The sequence below is a fragment of the Phyllostomus discolor genome, chromosome 3 (genome assembly GCF_004126475.2).
Source record: "Phyllostomus discolor isolate MPI-MPIP mPhyDis1 chromosome 3, mPhyDis1.pri.v3, whole genome shotgun sequence".
Taxonomy (NCBI): domain Eukaryota; kingdom Metazoa; phylum Chordata; class Mammalia; order Chiroptera; family Phyllostomidae; genus Phyllostomus; species Phyllostomus discolor.
The window spans coordinates 9,109,939-9,128,082 of NC_040905.2; the positions used below are offsets into that span (position 1 = coordinate 9,109,939).

General features: G+C 38.8%; 1 protein-coding gene across 2 annotated transcripts in view; it reads left to right on the forward strand.

The window, feature by feature from the left end:
• The window catches only part of LOC114506429 (FYN-binding protein 1-like), an 87,868-nt gene that overhangs the window by 57,450 nt on the left and 12,274 nt on the right, over window positions 1–18,144 (forward strand). Inside the window, exons 4-13 of one of the 2 annotated variants that reach the window (XM_036020191.1) lie at window positions 913–932; window positions 1,374–1,405; window positions 2,013–2,133; window positions 5,024–5,183; window positions 5,670–5,814; window positions 9,459–9,481; window positions 11,571–11,634; window positions 12,435–12,572; window positions 14,168–14,193; window positions 16,107–16,173. In XM_036020191.1, the coding sequence (XP_035876084.1) occupies window positions 913–932; window positions 1,374–1,405; window positions 2,013–2,133; window positions 5,024–5,183; window positions 5,670–5,814; window positions 9,459–9,481; window positions 11,571–11,634; window positions 12,435–12,572; window positions 14,168–14,193; window positions 16,107–16,173 (796 nt within the window). The remainder of the gene's footprint in view (window positions 1–912; window positions 933–1,373; window positions 1,406–2,012; window positions 2,134–5,023; window positions 5,184–5,669; window positions 5,815–9,458; window positions 9,482–11,570; window positions 11,635–12,434; window positions 12,573–14,167; window positions 14,194–16,106; window positions 16,174–18,144) is intronic. The other variant, XM_028524164.2, reaches the window with a different exon arrangement.

An 18,144-nucleotide genomic window follows, 5' to 3' on the forward strand; every position in this document is an offset into this window, starting at 1 on the left:
ATACATCTTACAGTCTGAAAAAATATGGGTAATAAATATAATGCGATCAAAATTACTAATTTTTATCTTATAACTATGCTTTCTAAGTTTTATCAAAGAAGTTTTATCCCTAGGAAATAAAAAACAATCATTTTCTATTTTCTTCTATAAACTTTATTCTTTATACTTAGATCTTTAACGTCATTTCAGTTCACCTTTGGGGAATTAGGAGGAATCCGATTTGTAGCCTCATGTATGGGGACGATTTTTCCATTACCATACCCTGAAATCCCCCTTTTTCCATTAACCTAAAGTGCCACCTTTATACCATATTAACTCTGTGTGTGTTTGTGTGTGCAGTACATGTTCATATGTAAATTTATGCATCTGTCTCTGAGCTCTCTATTCCATTGGTCTGTTTCTATGCCTGCACCATACTGTTTTATTATTAGTGTTTTAGATTATGTCTTAATATCTGGTCATCGATATTAATGAGTACTTGAGCAGTAAACTCAAGTGTTCTTTAAAAACTGTCCTCTTTAAAAAATCTAAGTAACTCGATTTGTTTGATACGTGAAAGTGAATCAAAGTAAGTCAAAAAGTGCAAACTAGACGTGATTTTCTGATAATACCTTTGTTCCAGACTAGCCCGAAAAAGCAAATGTGCATGCCTTTCATAAGGAGCGTAAAGGGTGTCTTCGTTATCTTATGGACGCCAATAAAAGGATTTTGTAATTAAATCACAAGTGTCCAAAAGACATAAGGATCTAAACTACATATTCTACTTTATACTTTTTTTATATTTCTATATCTTTGATGAAACATAAGTTTTGTTAGATTATGAACTGTCTGGAATATTGTATTACAGGTAACAACCCTATATTAAAGTGCTTCTTAATTACAGTATGTTATTCTTTTGTTAACCCCCTTTAGGTTCTGGAAACCTAGAAGAGGTCAGTTTTTTTTTTCCTTCTCATATTATACTGCCGTAACTAGAACATTTAACAAGCATTGTGATTCATTTTCTATTGGTATAAACAACAAATGAAAATTCTTATGAGTAAAGTTGATATTTTTCCATTTATGATCTTAGTTCATCTAAAATGCTGGAGACATTAAATACCAATCATTATTCCAACTCATAGTAGTTTTGTGGCACTAAACATAAGCTTAAAATCTGCCAACACATCCGAATTATATAGCAGGATATAAAATGAAATCTTTTGGAGCTTACTTTCCTAGTCTATCTCTAAAAAGGAAAAAATATTTTAAACAAGCCAAATTTATGTACACTTAAATTTATGCTTGTTTTACTAAGTACTCGATCTATGTAATATGTGTATACTTCCCTCTTGAACAATTAAAATTAATTATTATTTATGTTTTTTTGACAGGAAGAAAGTGAAGGAGAAACATATGAAGACATGTATGAGTTACTTTTTTAACATGATATTTTCCTTCTAAGATGAATATAATGGTTTGTAGGAGGGAGAATAGATGGATATTCAACACTAGGACCAAAAAAAAAAAAAACCTTATTGTTCAAATGACTGTCATATAATGGTAACCTTTATTTTAATACAAAGGACTAAAGATTCTTGACTCGTCTGAGGGTTTCACAGAGGACTCTGTAAAACACTGTGAGATGCCACAGACCAGCCTCTAGATACACAGCATGTCTGTGCCCTTGTACCTGGGACAGCATGGATGTCAGAGAGAGAGACAGACACAGAGAGTAATTCTAGTCACGCCGACAAGCAGCAAGAAGAGGGCCTTTATCTTTGGTGTCTCCCACTGGTTGGCACCAGCCGTAAGGGGAAGCAGAGCTTTTGGAAGGAACCCTCATTTGTACATGTCCCACTGGGTTTAAGAACCATCTCACACACCCAGGAGTGTTGACAACTCTTAGCTGTTTACCTCCATCTGGACTGCAGATACCCTCTCCCGTTGTGGGTGGAAACCTCTCTGGGTAGGGAGCCTTATCACGCCAATGTCTGTGACTGATGAAACAACCTGACAATATCTCTCTACAGAGAAGCATCCAAAGAACGAGAGAAGAAAAGGGAAAAGGAGGAAAAGAAGAAGTTAGAGCTGGAGAAAAAGGAGCAGAAAGAGAGAGAAAAGAAAGAACAAGAGATAAGGAAGAAATTCAAAGTAAGAGCTTGTTTGCTGATCAGTGGAGTAACCTCTTTTTATCATTTTCCCACACAAGGGGCACCACTCTTGAAAGCGTGCCTGGTTGGAGAATTACTTAATCGTGGTTAATTGTTGTTTTCTAAAGAGTAACTATCCTCACAACAGATTTTTTTTTGGTTCAATGTATTCTCTTATCCCTGCATTAAAAGTACAATTAGATAAAATTCAAGTAAAATATGGTGGCTTAGAATTAGTGGGCACCCAAGGAATTTGTTGACTGAGTGAATGAACACTCAGTTACTCACATCCACTGTGGCTCTTATTTCACATTAAACTGCTTATGCTGTGAGCCTCAAACCACACACACCCCCGGGGCATGAATTATAGCGGCGCTAGGGACACGTGTGTCTCCAGAGGAACCAGACCTGTCCCTGAGTCAAGTTTCTGTGAACACTCTCACTGCTTACACCTGGCTTACATTTTTGCCCTGATGTTAAGTCTGTGTACACGTTGGTTTCTCATACCTGCTGTTTCTCATCCCTCTTATTTATTTATTTATTTATTTATTTATTTATTTTTAGAGAGGGAAGGGAGGGAGAAAGAGAGAGAGAGAGAAACATCAATGTGCGATTGTTGGGGGCCATGGCCTGCATCCCAGGCATGTGCCCTGGCTGGGAATCGAACCTGCGATGCTTTGGTTCGCAGCTTGCACTCAATCCACTGAGCTACGCCAGCCAGGGCTCATCCCTCTTCATCTACCTGGATTACTGACCTGTGTCTCCTCTAATCTCCTATTTCTAATTGTGTGTGTGTGACTTGTATTACTGCCACCAGCACTACCGTGGCAGGCTGTCCTCTCTTGGCCACACCCTTGGAGACGACATGGCCTCTTTAATGTGGGTCTGGCATGTCAGCGACATTTTAGAGTGAGGTACAAAATTATTCTCTTCTTTAAAAAGGATTCATAGTGTTGTCTTTAAACATTTAATTCCCCTGAAATATTCACTACATGTTTTAAGTTATTTAAAATGTGATTCATATATAATGTCTCGGTATACGTATTACATTAGAACAAAGAATCCCCAGCAGAGTACAGAGAACGTGAAGCCTAGTCAGTTGGGCAGATGCGAATTCAAATTCCAGCTCTACGTGGGCCGCATGCGATCATGGGTATGGTCCTCAACTCCTGTGCACCTCAGATTCTTATTCTTTAAGGCGAAAGTAAATGACACCCCTCCCAAAAGTTGGGTGTGGAATTAAATAAAAGAATGCACATAAGCCCTGGCTGGTGTAGCTCAGTGGATTGAGTGCAGACTGTGAACCAAAGTGTCACAGGTTCGATTCCCAGTCAGGGTACATGCCTGGGTTGCAGGCCACGGCCCCCAGCAACTGCACATTGATGTTTCTCTCTCTCTCTCTATCTCTCTCCCTTCCCTCTCTAAAAATAAATAAATAAAATCTTTAAAAAAAAGAATGCACATAAAGCACTGTATCTATTATTGGTTCTCGTTAAATTTTTTAGAAATCTTACTATATATATAAGTAAAATTAAGGTTACAATGCAAATATTACAACATTTTACTCAACAAAATATATGACTACCAACATTTATATTTTCAAGTGAAAAATATGAATAATTCATTTTGTTAATGAAAATCTTCACAATACACATTTTATGTGTTTGAAAAGACTGTTTATAATTTTAAATGAATTATATGAAGTTTTTCTTGTGTTTCTTTTGGAAAAATCAACTTTGCAATGTTTTACTCATTCCTTCAGATGGCCTTTTTAGTAACAAAAAATAGTGTGTGGGAATCATATCACTAAATATGAACTGAAAAGTTGATCAAGACTAGGACTTCACAAGCTATATTTCTTCCACAAAATGTTCATAGATGTTAAAGTAAATAAATTAAGTAAATGTAAGAACTCTTACATGGTACCATATTCCATTAATTCTAAGTCATGAAATATTTCACATTTTAAAATTCTAACATTAGGATGCACCTTGACATTGGCGGCACATCACAATTCAAATTAAGCTGTTTGCTTTCCTTCTCAGTGGTACATAATTAATGGCATGTCTCACAACTCATAGCATCATAAGACAATAAAATAAGGTAAAGCTTCTTCAAAACTCACAGTGCATAGTTGCACATCAAAATATTCAAGAAATTCTGTTTTAGAAGACATCAATTCAAGATCAGAAAACTAGATTGTTAGGATCCATGGTCTAAACCAGATTATTCCCCTGCTTTCAAGAAACCACTATACTATTGAGGACACTAATTTTTAAAAGCCTCATATTTGTTTGCTATTTTTTTAGTTACAAGGCTATTTCTAAAATGTTATTTTGTTTACAGCAGGTACTGTCTACCCCACATGTATAGATAGACAATATCACAAAATTTAAGAAAAAAAAAGAAAAAGAAAATGCTCTTCCCAAGAGTACATCCACCACTGCCACCTACCCTTCCCTTTTGGGTTCTAGGCCTGCTGAGAACCATCAAAATAAGTTAATGGTGAGATGCGAGGAAAAGCCTTCGCCCACCAAGCAGACCACCAGTATCTCCCATGAAAACACATAGCACCAAGAGTGGACTGTCACACATCAGTGGTACTTGGTTATCAGTGGCTTCTTTCACAAGCCTTTCCGAGTTGCTGAGGTCCACAGATCAGCTCTCTCTGCTGGAACCCAGGAACGTGCACCCGCTCTCTGCTCCTCCCCCTGGCCCCTGTGAATTCTCCCTGACTTGCCCTACCCTCAGTTTTTAGCTCGAAGCTGTAACTGTGGGAAATAGGCAGATTGGCAGGTTGTGACCATACCAGCTTCCAAAACTGCATTCCTCGAAGACTTTCTGAAGAGCAAGGAAGCCTGTCGTAATGCCTATTTTTTTTCTCGTTGCAGCTCACAGGCCCTATCCAAGTCATCCATCAAGCCAAAGCTTGCTGCGATGTCAAAGGGGGAAAGAATGAGCTGAGCTTCAAGCAAGGGGAGCAGATTGAAATAATCCGCATCACAGACAACCCAGAGGGAAAGTGGTTGGGCAGGACCAGCAGGGGGTCATGTGAGTGCACATTTTCCTATGACTTCAAGTTGTCCTCCTTCTGAGCCAAAATGAAATGTGCACATGCTTGCAGAATTGCTCACAAGCATTGAGGAAGGAGTTTTGTTCAGGGTAGACGAAGATAGGAGGATTTAAAATGACAGGTGGAGTTCCATCTTCACCTCCCGATCGTTTAGCGGGAACAATGTAAATGTTGACACTACTCCAGGGAGGAAATGGGGCATTAGGTTTCTCATTGATGTTAAAAGGAAAAAAAAAAATCAATCATGTAAATCACTTGGGAATCTTGAAAATAGAGGCTAAGCTTACTCCAAACCACAACAGCATAAAACGTGTGTGTCTTACCTGGGAAGTCTAGAAATCAGAATTGCAAGCAAAGAGATACAGGGCCATGTTAAAGAGCAAATGTGCCATTGATATTGTGTTCACCACTTGGAAAGACTGCAGCTGCTGTGACCTGAACACACATCATTCCCCTTTTGGTAGATGGCTACATCAAAACAACTGCTGTGCAGATTGACTACGATTCCTTGAAACGGAAGAAAAACTCTCTCGGTCCTCTTTCATCGAAACCCATTGAAGATGACCAAGAAGTGTATGATGATGTGGGGGAGCAGGATGAGGTCAGCAGGTATGTACAGAAACCACCTGGAGAGCAGTCAGACCGTCTCGTTGCCAGCGATTGTGGATTTTAAGGTCCTTCCACATTTTACCTTCCATATGTCCTACTGCTCTCTACCTCTAAACTGAGTTTATGTATATACCACCTGTGTTGGAGGTACTATGAACAGCAGTTGTTTATCTGTGTACAGTAACTCCAATATAGGTGCAAGTTCATATGAAACTTCAGACTCTTTGATTTTATTCTTTGGTTACATGTATCAAATGCTACTTGAAAAATAATGGGCCATTTGCCCAATCTTGCCAAGTGTGTTGTCATTCCAAAACCCTGTTCTATAATATCTGTTCCAATGCCTAAGATAAATATAATCTTGGAAAATATGAGGCATAAGAATATAAAATTTAGTTCTAAGAAATATAAAATTTTTGCTCTGAAGTTTTTGAGTCTAAAATATTTGTTGCTCTTATTTGAACATATCACAGAGAAACGCATGCTTTTTACTACAACTCTACTTTGCTCTTTAAAAGTATAAATATGAACACTCAGCCCCCTACTATTACTGCGTATCAACTGAAGGGACCAACTTTCCATTGCCCATTCATTCCACTGGCTAGGATGCAGTCCCTCCCACAAACTATGGGCACACCTTCCCAGGGCAGAGGAACAGAACAAGGCATCCTTTCTGGAGCAGCCAAGAGGAGAGAACGGTTGTCTTCTTCCGTGTACCTTTCCTTCTCCGCTTTCCTCTCTCAGCCGCCCACTTCCTCCCTCCATGCCTGCTCTTCTCTCTTTTCCCTCGCTCTGACCTTCTTCATCCTTTCTTCTGCTTCTTGCTTTTCCATTCCGCTGTCCTCTTATTTCTTCCTTCCTCCTATCTCTCTCCTTCCTGGTAAAAAATGACAATGTCTTCAAGTTGCAGGGAAAGGAGGAGAACAACCCCCGGCCCAGAAAAGAGCCCTCGTATTTCCAGGCCCACCCTGCGGTGCTGGGAACCGGCCCCTGGCTCCCGAAACAGAGAATCTGTGCTGGATCTTCTCTCGGGCAAAAATGCGCCTGCATTCTTCCCGATTCAGATTTCAAAGAAAAAAAAACGTTTTCATTATCAACCATTTAAAGAATGTAAAACTATCAAAATAGGAACATACTTCTAAGACACAAGAAGAATGCAATGTCCCTCTTGTGGTCTCTTACCTCTTGTCATCAGTGAAATTTGTCATGTGGCTTTCTGGCAGTTCTGTCTTTCTAAAATAAGTATCGCCTGCAGTGCCTGCTTACCATGTTGTGACCAGAAATTATGCAACAGTACGTTACAACATGCAATGTGTACACTGGAATGTACAGCCCACGGAGAGGCCTTAGTCATCAGAAACCCACTGACCGAGGGGAGGAGTCGGTCAATGTCAGTTTCAAGTCAGGTGAAGTTCTAAACGGTCGTAGTCACAGGTTTACAAAATTTCGTGAACACGTGTCATGCCACATATATTATCATGGTATAGTATGTGTATGTGTTACTTATTTTTCCAAAAATACATTTTTCTTATTTGGGGGCTGAAGAACCACAGTCAAATTAATAAATGCATGTGGACACGGAAGCACATACCCAAGAAAAACAGTAAATTCCCCAAAATGAATGACGTGCTTAAAATGAAGCATCATTAAGTCCACACATACCACAACTCTGATGAGAGGCGCGCTTCAGTGAGTAAACAAGCAGCAGAGAAAGGATCTTTTATTTAATAAAGTAGAACTGATGGAGGTGGGTAGTTTTAATGCTGCATATCTCAAACAGGTAGAGAACGGCAGTATTGACTAGCCTCTGTTCCTCTCATACACGTTTCATAAGAAAAATGAAAGAGGAGACATCATTTCTACACAAGTTTTGTTTTTGAAACTACAGCTGCTGCTGGCAGGGATCTTATAACAGAACGTGCTTTGTCCCCCGTACAACAAGGACAGATGCTGACAATGGCCGGCAGCTTTGCCCTGGCGAGAGGAAGAGGGGGCACCATCCTCTCCGCCTGCCCCACAGGCCTCCAGGCCCCTTGCACTCCTTACCTGCTCCTCCCGGGCCCCTGCAGGGTGAACAGAGCTGACTGTGCCCTTCAAACTCAGCAGAGGAAAGGCTGAAAATGTTCTGACCTCTGTCCTCCTCTCTTTCTTTTCACGTAAAGCAGTGTCTGGAATGAAAACGAAAACTGAAGGAAAGGAAATTACTAATGCAGATTCCCATCCTCCACCACATGGCAAACATTTTTCTGCCCAGTCTTTTATCCAATCTTTTTCCTTCCATTTCTTCTTTTCTCTTTGCTTCTCTTTTCTCACATTCTCTTTACCTCTGCTTCACCTGTTACACAGTTATTTTAGAGAGCTGAAGCATCGCTCCGGTCATGAAATAATGGGTGGCAGCTTTGCTCCTGATCATGATAACCTCGTTCTCTGGGGATTGAATATGAGAGTCTCCAAGATGGGATAGAGTCGCCAGGAGTGTCAGTCAACCAGAATGAAACTCTTCACATTAATTTTTTTTTTTGCATTATGCTCAAAAGGAAGTGTCAGAGGAAATGAGTGTGAAAAGGGTATGTGAGTAAAGAAGACACTTAAACTTCCTCAAAAGTTAATTCTTCATTTACATATGAAAATATTTGTGGCATGTTATTCTATAAAGTTCCATTAGCAAGAGCATTTTTTTATTTCTAAATTAACCTGAGAACTGCATCAGACCAATTTCTTTGATCTGACTTGAAGGTTGAGGACTCAAGTATGAGTATGTAATTACACTGTGCCGTGGTGCCGTCAGTCTGGTACCTGTTGTGGGTGAATTACCCGACGGGCACTCGCGGTGGTCCCGGGAATGCAGCTGGGCGCAGCCAAGACGTTTTCCAGGGAGGCAGGATGCTGAGGTCCTTATCTCAGCTCTTCAGCTCACTGAGAAGGTTCGGTCAAGTCATTTGATATCTAAGAGCTTCACATTCTTTTCTGCAAATTGGGGGGATGGAGTCTGACGAATTCTGAGGTTTTCCCATTCTCACAATTTATACTTCCTTTGCTGTCACGGAACGAACATTTTAGTGGCAAACACAGGTAAGAAAATGGATGATTGTAAAACAGGATATCACATGTTACAGAAAGGAATGAGAAATATGAATATAAGCAGTCTAGATTTAGAAAATCAGGGACCACACTCCATAGGAGCCCCATGAATAAGATCTTAATTTTTTGAAAGTTCTGCCTTTCAAAATAAACTGCATAATGCTATGGGACTAAGAGTAAAATGCTGTGGTTATCAGATGTTGAAAGAGAATCAAATTGAATGCAATAATGGTTCTATATGACTCTTGGAATAATACTCATTTTTTAAAAAATAAGTCTATGTGTGGAATGATGTAATGTGTGATCGGAAAGCCTTATGGGAAATGTGAGAAGCCAACAGCACCACTGATTTGAATACTTGATGTAGCACCAAAACTCACTTGATTCTTCTTAGGTTTGTTTTGTTTTGTGTTTTGCCTTGTTATTACGTGGCCACACATAACAACCTAAACACTTTTAACTAGGTATTATTTCTTTTTGGTATAACCACTCAATACATGTGCTTCTCTTTCTGATAACTAAATACTCCATACTAATTTAATTTGTCTGTTTTTTTTTCCTAGCCACAGTCACAGTGGAGGTGGAGGTAAGCCACACACTTTCACGGGAAATATCTCCAAGTCTTAAACATTGTTGCATATATTAATGACGAAGTGCTTTTGTTTTCGCCCAACGAGAAGCGTGTTAAAGTGGTAGAAAGAGCATTGCACTGACACCAATGACCTGGGTTTCAGTCCTGGTCACCGAGTGACCCTGAGCAATTCACATCTGTCTCCCAAGTTTGCGCTGACTCGTAGGGCGACTCCATTTTCAGGGCGCCCAGGAAAGTCTTGATTTATGCCAGTCACCTGAGTGTGATTATTAAGAGAAGTCTCCTTCACTTTCAGAAGTGTCTTTGTTTGGATGATAACTTACATGGCCACCTTGGCCGTGACTCCTAAAGACCCTTGTCTTCTCATCAACCCAACAAGGGAGTTTTACTAACACCTTGCAGTGCTAACATTCTCATCCCAAAAGTCTCATTTCAAGTTCATGGTACATATTCTATTTTTTTTTACTGTTGTTCAGTCACAGTGGCCCCCTTTCACCCCATTACTCTCTGTACTTTTTAATTGCATCTATTGTTGTAACATTAATAAAATCATATAGGTTTTAGGTATATAATTCTATAACACATCACCTGTATATTGTATTGTGTGTTTACCACCCAAGGTCAAGTCTCCTTCCATCTCCATTTACCCCCCTTTACCCACCTCTACCCTCCCTACCCTTTGTCCCCTCTGGTAACCACCACACTATTGTCTGTGTCTATGAGGGTTTTTTTTTGGGGGGGGGAGTGTTTTATTTTGGTTTTACTTAACCCCTTCACCTAGCATCATGCTCTCCAGGCCCATCCATGCTGTCGCAAACAAAGTGAAGTATAGTATTCCCTTCTTTTTTATGGTCATGTAGCATCATCCCACTGTGTACCAGAGCTTTGTAATCCACTCACCTACTGATGGGCACTTGGCTGCTTCCAAATCTTGGCTATTGTAAAGAGTGCTGCCAAAAACATGGGGGCGCATATATTCTTTTGAGTTAATATTTCAGATTTCTTCAGGTACATTTCCAGGATGGAAACACTGTATCATAAGGCAGGCTCACTGGTCACTTTTCGAAGTAACTCCGTACTGCTTTCCACCGTGGCTGCACCAGTCTCATTCCCACCAATGGTGCACGAGCGCTCCCTTTTCTACTCATCCTTGTCAACACTTGCTTTTTGTTGATTTATTGACAAGAGTCATTCCGACTGGTGTGACGTGATATCCCACTGTGCTTTTAACGTGCTTTTCTCTGATGATTAGTGACATTTGAGCATCTTTTCATATGTCTATTATCATCTGCATTTCCTCTTTGGATATTCTATTCAGGTCTTTTGCCTATATTTTTTAATTGGATTTTTTTTGTTGTTGTTGAATTTTATAAATTCTTTATAAATTTTTTATATCAACCCCTTATCAGATGTATCATTGGCAAATATGTTCTCCCTCACTGTACATATTCTTGCACAGAAAAGACATTCAATAAACATTTGCTAAATGAAGATTTGCCAAATACCAAGATTCCTGAGGATTGTAGGATAACAACTCAAGCAAGAAAGGGTTTAACTTGTCAAATATCACATTGATGAAATGAAATAAAAGAAATGAAAGGTTTGCTTCAGCTACCATCAATATTTACACATTCACATTTTATTACCTTTGCTTTTCTTCACCTATATCTCAATCAATAGCTTTTCCTAGGTGTCTTCTCAATATTAAATTGTTCATATCACCTCCACCCTTCTCTTTTTCAACAACAAATATTAACGTGTATTCTCTAATTTCTTTTTCTTTTTCTAATATTAATAATATCCATTCCTTTCATCTCCTGTGCATAGCACCTTTTTTATCCCTCATACTATTGCATCAACATTTTACCTCTAAGAATTCTGTATAAAATAATCAACAGAAAAATGTGCCTACTATCTAGAAGAGAGTAGGATAGTATAATTATTTTTATTCAAATAGTTAATATGAAAGAAGGATGCTTTCTGCAGTTAAATAAGGCAGATTTAATTATCAAATTTTGAGTGATTACCCTATGACCAAATTACAAAATTAACAGGAGATTTTCTCACCTTTATCCAAATGAAGGGTTCCCACCTCCCCCAGATGATGATATTTATGATGGAATTGAAGAAGAAGAGGCTGATGATGGGTAAGAATGACCAGTGAATTTCCTCCTTGAAAGTTATCGTATTTACTAGATTTAGTTTTGATTTCTAGTTAGAATAAAGAGCAAAAAATAATGTTCCGTATTACATTGGCAAAAATGATTTAGATGTTTAATAGCCATAGTAAATCAGGAAGGATAATTGCACCACACTTCAAATGAAGTGGTGTGTGGTTTGGGAAAACTTGGGCCACTATGTCAAATGAAAAGAGATAAACAATTATAGGGGTTGTCGTTTTTATTTTCCAAACTTTTCCCAGTTGTTTACTTATCAGTTGATAATTTATTTTTATAACAATCTCTGAAGAGTTTATTGATTGTATGGCTATCCTTTGTATAATAATCATAGTTACAGAAAACTCAAATAAATTGAGACCATATTCTATCTGTGGCAAAACCAGTACTGAATACCCTACCCTTTAGTTGTTGAAACTTTTAAAATGTCATATTTTAAAATTTCAGATGTATTTGTTACCTAATTTTAATAAAAAAATAAAGCTGAATTGATGTTTAAAATTTACTAAATCCTGACTTAGCCTACTATTTTAAGAATCGATAGAAATCTCACCAAATAGAATAAAATAAAACTTACCTACTACTTACCTAGTAGCAGCAGTATTCAAAGCTCATGACCTATAAGGTTAATAGCATCTTCTTGTTGCCTAGAACGAGTACCTTATTGCCTGAATGATACGCAGGATAATTGTAACAAATCTAAGCGTCCACCCAATGTCTGCATGTTCCACTGATTATTCCATTCTGACCAATGCCTGCATGCTCCCAAGCTCCACGCTACAGGTTGAAGAGAAGAGTAACACGTGGTCCTGGGGGATTTTGAAGATGTTAAAGGGAAAAGAGGACAGAAAGAAAAGTATACGAGAGAAACCTAAAGTCTCTGAGTCAGACAATAATGAAGGTTCATCGTAAGAGTCGACCAACCAAATGCAGTGCACAATAGCTACACTAATATTAATGGAATCAAATGCTACTAATATTCGTGGCCAATAACCAAATTCTGACAGACTTTACACAATTTTAATATTACTTGAAATTAGTCATCTTAGCCTCATTGACTTTCTCGCCCTTAAACTCATGCATTTACATAACAGAAGCACAACGTATTTAAGAGCCATCTTATAATTGTAAGATATATTTTGTTTTCCTGACAAACACGCACATGCACACACACATACATCCATGTACACATACACACCTTCACATCCTCATACACCCCCTGCCTAGTAGGACTTTTTTTAACTGTAACATCACATCTAAAAGCTTCCGATTCTAATTCCACATTTTGTTATATAGTATTTCAAACAACTACTCCTCAAAATACACTCTTTTAAAAATTAATTTGCTTGAAATGAAGGACACAACTTGGAATTTCTTTTCTCCAAACAGAGACTTAAAGTCTTAGTAACTCTCTTCCACCACAATGACATATTAATTCTATTTGAACGATGTATTTATCCCATACCAAAGTTATTCTACGTATCTTCAGTTTGTCTAAATAAAAACTAATGCATAAATTTTATCTTCCCATCCAAAAATAACCCTCTAGTACAAATTCCAGGCATATGACTCCGAAGGGTCTTAATCATGCGATCGGGTACATGACTCAACCCTCTCATGTGATGCTAAGACAACACTCAAATAAATAGGACACTTAAACTTACAAGTAAACATTACAAATCTTAGTGAAGCATTTCTCAAATATAATCCTTACTCAGAAATAGAAGCGGGGGTTATTTTTTCTGCTTCAATTACACGAAGCCTAATTCTGATTTTGGATCATTTTAACTAATGACCTCTCACACTTTCACAAAACTGCACACCATTATTCCAGTGATGTGTGTGTGTGGGGGGTGGGGGTGGGGGTGTGTGTTTAAAATTTAGAAAGTAATAAAAGGTCTTTTTTCTGTTGCAACTAAATGCCACCCAATGCTGATTTCAAATCACTTCTCCTAATAAGCTCTTCCTCACTCGTTTCCATGGGTATGCCTCTCATTCACCATTCTCCAGTTTGGGGATGTATATGTACATATTGGGAAAACATGGTCATATAAAGACTCCTATGACCTTTGTAAATTTCAGTTCTGCATTTCTGCTCTTTGAGTCCAACAAACAGTTTTGGCCTGAGCTATGCCACAGTGAATCCAAAAGATTGAGGCCATTTAATTAACTTTGATGTAATATGCCCAAACCTCAAAAAAAAAAAAAAACAAATCTAAAAACACCAGTCCAGTGGCTATGGGCAAATAAATCACTCAATGTCTGGACTCTTGACTTTTTTGGCTAACATCGTAGTTCAAAAAAGTCTGGCCAAAATCCAAATTGATGAACAGAAACCGGACTTTGTGGAGAAATGGGGGATGAGAAAGGAATGACAGCTGACAAATCCTTCAGCCTTTGCAAGCCTCCAGGCTGTGACTTGTTCACGTGTCTCCTAAATAAAGGACTCCGTTGCTGTGCTTCTAATGGTCTGATGGCAATTATGTTCTCCTTTCCTTTCCAGCTTCCCTCCGCCTCCTAAACAACTGGGTAAGTAATAAAAACCAACTGTATGTTTTACATCGCATTCCTTGAAGATAAGATAGTGGGAAAATCACTGGATGGAGCAATGGTATCTGGACTACAGCCCTGATAGAAAACAATGAATTATATAACCTTGTCGAGTAACTTCACATTGGGTGGCCCCGGTTTCCCGAGGATGAAGTAATGTGAAGAGGAAAAGGAAAGGGGGCGAGGCTGCATGGAGGTGGGCGAAGGGGAGGGGGAGTGAGGACTCCTGAATAGCATAAACAATAAAAGTATGAAGAAAAAATAAAAATAATAAAGAGGAATAAAGAGTCCTTGCAGTGGGAGGATCACGGGGGAGAAAGGGCTAAGCAAGCAAGGGTGGACACCAACCTTCTCCAGGTCCCCCTCGCCCCAGTTCCATCAAGGCTGGGTACACTGGACTTCTTCATAGAGGTTTCTAGAAACAAACCAGACCAGATGCCTCCAAGGTCCTTCTAAATCTAGAAAATTTTTTTATTCCTTAAAATGCATAATTTCTGTTCTATTTGGAAATTTCACTACTGCTAAATGCAAACATTTCTTCTTTGTATAATTTCAATAAGCTTATCTTTTTTTACCTGTACTGAAACAAATTTTTTAAATTTTTTTCTTAGATTTACTTAAACAAAATAAAATGTCTCACAAGAATATTCAGGGGCTTTTAAAAACTTTAATTTGTAAATAAATAGAAAGAGCAAACAAAATACAAATATAATATATATTCTTCCACGCCATTTTTCTGGTTTTGTTTTCAGTTATAAATTTGAAAATATGTAAGGAACTAATTCAAATTGATCAGTAAATAACGATGCGTTTGTATTGTAATCTACAATTTTTAAAACATATTCGAGAGACAGCTCAACGAACAGGTATAAAATGTAACAAATGTGATCAATTAAGTAAAAACTATATTTTTTGTTTTAATTTTCTTTTGTTTATATGTGTTCTAAGTACATGCAAATGGAATACTAAGTTTTCCTTATCTGGAAACCAATAGGTCATTTTTTCCTACATATTAATAAGGGTTCTTCATAGCTAAGCAAGTTTTATCCTGTGAAATGAATTAACCTGAGTAGGGAAAGGAATCTGTATGTTTGCATATGTGCAGAGAGAGAGAGGAGTTTCTAAAAGAAATCAAATCCTTCCCACTACCAGAGAACATTTAAACTTTCTATGATAATCGTTCCTTAAAATATTTGTACCCTTCCACCCATCTCATCACCTTCACTCTCTGTGGATCTTTATCCACAGGAAGTCTGGGGGGGAGGAAAAATCATCACAGGTTGGAAAAACCATTGACCTTTTCCACCAGTGCTGATTCTCAATACTTCCTGGTTTCAGAAATCTTATTAACATAATGTCCTTTCCATTCTAAGGTGGCGCCACACCTAATACACCTAATATTGCTGTAGCAAAAAAGTGAATGAGGAACAGACCAGTGAACAAAAAAGAATGCTAGCTACATAGACAGACAGATAGATTAGAAGCAGACATAGACACAGACATAAAAATAAAATGATATATATTATTATAACTCCCAATCCCAAGAGAATCTTGATTTCAGTTCTTACTGCCAAGTGCCAGGATGTCAACTCTTTTAGTCAGTAACCTCTAATCCTGCCATGTATCACACTTGTGAGTCTTCAAGTCATCTGCCGCTGTTTTTCTTTTCCTCCGAGGATGATAGTTACAATCACGGTCACTGGTTTTTTCAGGGAGACTCAACTCAGGCATCCAAGGAGAAAGGAACCTCTCCCCTTAAAGGAATAGTGTTTCCAGGAGAAATGTACAGAAACCACAAGCAAACTTGCTTGGTGGTCCTTGCAACATGAATTGCTCATGTCAAAACGTTCACTAACAGTGTTTCAACATTTGATGTTTTGTCTTTTGTTTAGAAGGGGGAGAGGAGGTGTACGACGATGTGGATGCCTCAGATTACCCTGCTCCATCAGCTGAGATGAGGTAATTAAAATGCTCTCATTACAATGAAGTCATGAAAATCAGACTGCTCAGTAGGGCGTGGACCTACTGTGCGAGGCCCTGCTCGCTCTGTCTTCTCCCCGATCCCAGCCCTAACTCTGGCCAGGCTTGTGAGTAGATAACCCTGGTCCTCCTCTTGGGTCTCTCTCCTCCCTCACCTTTCCCCTCGCCCTCACCCTCCCAGAGGTCCTGCTCCTCCTCCCCTGATTATCCTCTGCTCCACAACTCACAGATAGCTGCATTCATTAGTTCGTTCATTCACTCCTTCAGTCATTCACTCACCGGGAAAATATTCGAGAGCCTGATCACAACTTACCTTTGTTCCCCAAAACCCTTTTGTCTTGAATCCACTTCTTGGTTACATGTCAGCCTTCACCCACCTTGTGTAAGCCTCTTCTGTCCTCCACAAGACTTTCATCTTTTATGAAAAAGAAGAGGATTTTTTTTTTCTTTAGCAGGACTTCTATTGTGTCTCTTTTTCACAAAAACATCAGTTTCTCAAAGGTTGTATTCAAATTTTTTTAAAAAGCCGTAAATAGTGACATGCTTTGGTTCACCTAAGGTTTCAACTTAATGTTAGGCTAAAATTGTAAAAAAAAAATCTAAAATCAGTTAATACAAGAGGAGTACCTTCTCAAAACTGTTTTGAAATAGGAAATAACATGGCAGGATTCTTTTTTATACTTCAATACGTAAGGGAGATGTTCTAATATATACAGTGTACAAAAGCAAACACCTCTCTAGCTTTTTCAAGAAAAAAAGAAAGGTGAGTAAAAAGATTCTGGGCTTGATGTGTTGAAGGATGAAAGTAACAGAAGTAGAGTACAAGAAGTGATATCTCCCGAGCTGTACTGGTAAAAATGCACACATGAACTTGAAGTACTCGCTTGTTATCAAGGCTGTTCAACTCATTTCGCCAAACAAGAGGCAATACCAGGGTTAAAGAAACCCAGGGGGAAATACGGTGCCATGTATACATGAACATTGAGCTTGACAGGTGAAACAAACAAGAAAGGTGACAGGAGAATCATGCTCCCTTCTTAGTTCTTCATGAATGGAAAACCTAATCTTCAGTAATATGTTAAGTTTTAATAGTCCTCACCACTGGGAAATCACTTCTATCCCAGACCGTTTGTAATGCACGTTTCTGTTGTATATCACTACGGAAATGCCGGTGCATTCCGTAAAACAGCCCTGTGGGAGTACAGAGTCACACGGTGACTCTATTCTTCAAGCAAAAACGCTTTAACTGATTAAATTTAACATAATATGTAACTGTTTGCTTACCAGTTGCTGATTTTCAGAGTTTAAAACAGTTTTATGTCCTCTAACATAATACTCTCGTTTAAAATAAATGTCAATAAATTCTCTTTTAAGATAGCTTGCGGGGAATATTTATCTTTCATGTATATTCCGATGACTTCGGAGTGCTGATCGGGGACCGCAGCACCCCACCTCTGCCCGGAGGGCCCCAAGACAGGAGGTGCTGTGTCAGGGGGTGCAGGGGGGCTGGGTAGGGGGAGCAGCAGGTGGAGTGCTATGCTGACTCACCTCGAAGGGAAGGAACTAAGTCCTAGGATTCAAACGTTAATAAACAAATCAGTTATAAACAAAACTTCATCTCAGATCATCCGCCTAAAATCTACTATCAGTGTTTAAAATGTTTCATCATTCACACATATTCTGGTTTTTAAAATTCCCTTCTGCAAGAGGTTCACGACGTTTCCCTAACGTCCGTATTGAACCCCACCGGATGGCTTTCAACCTTGGCCGCACATGCCTGTCACCAGGGGAGCTTTTAAAATATGGCAGTGCAGGGACCCCACTTAGCCTAATTAATTAGAATTTAAAATTAACTTAATGTAATCTGGATTGCTAGGAACTGGGCAAGGGTAATGCTATTCCTGAAAAGCTTCCCAGGTGACCCTGTATATAGCCAAGCTGGAGACTCAC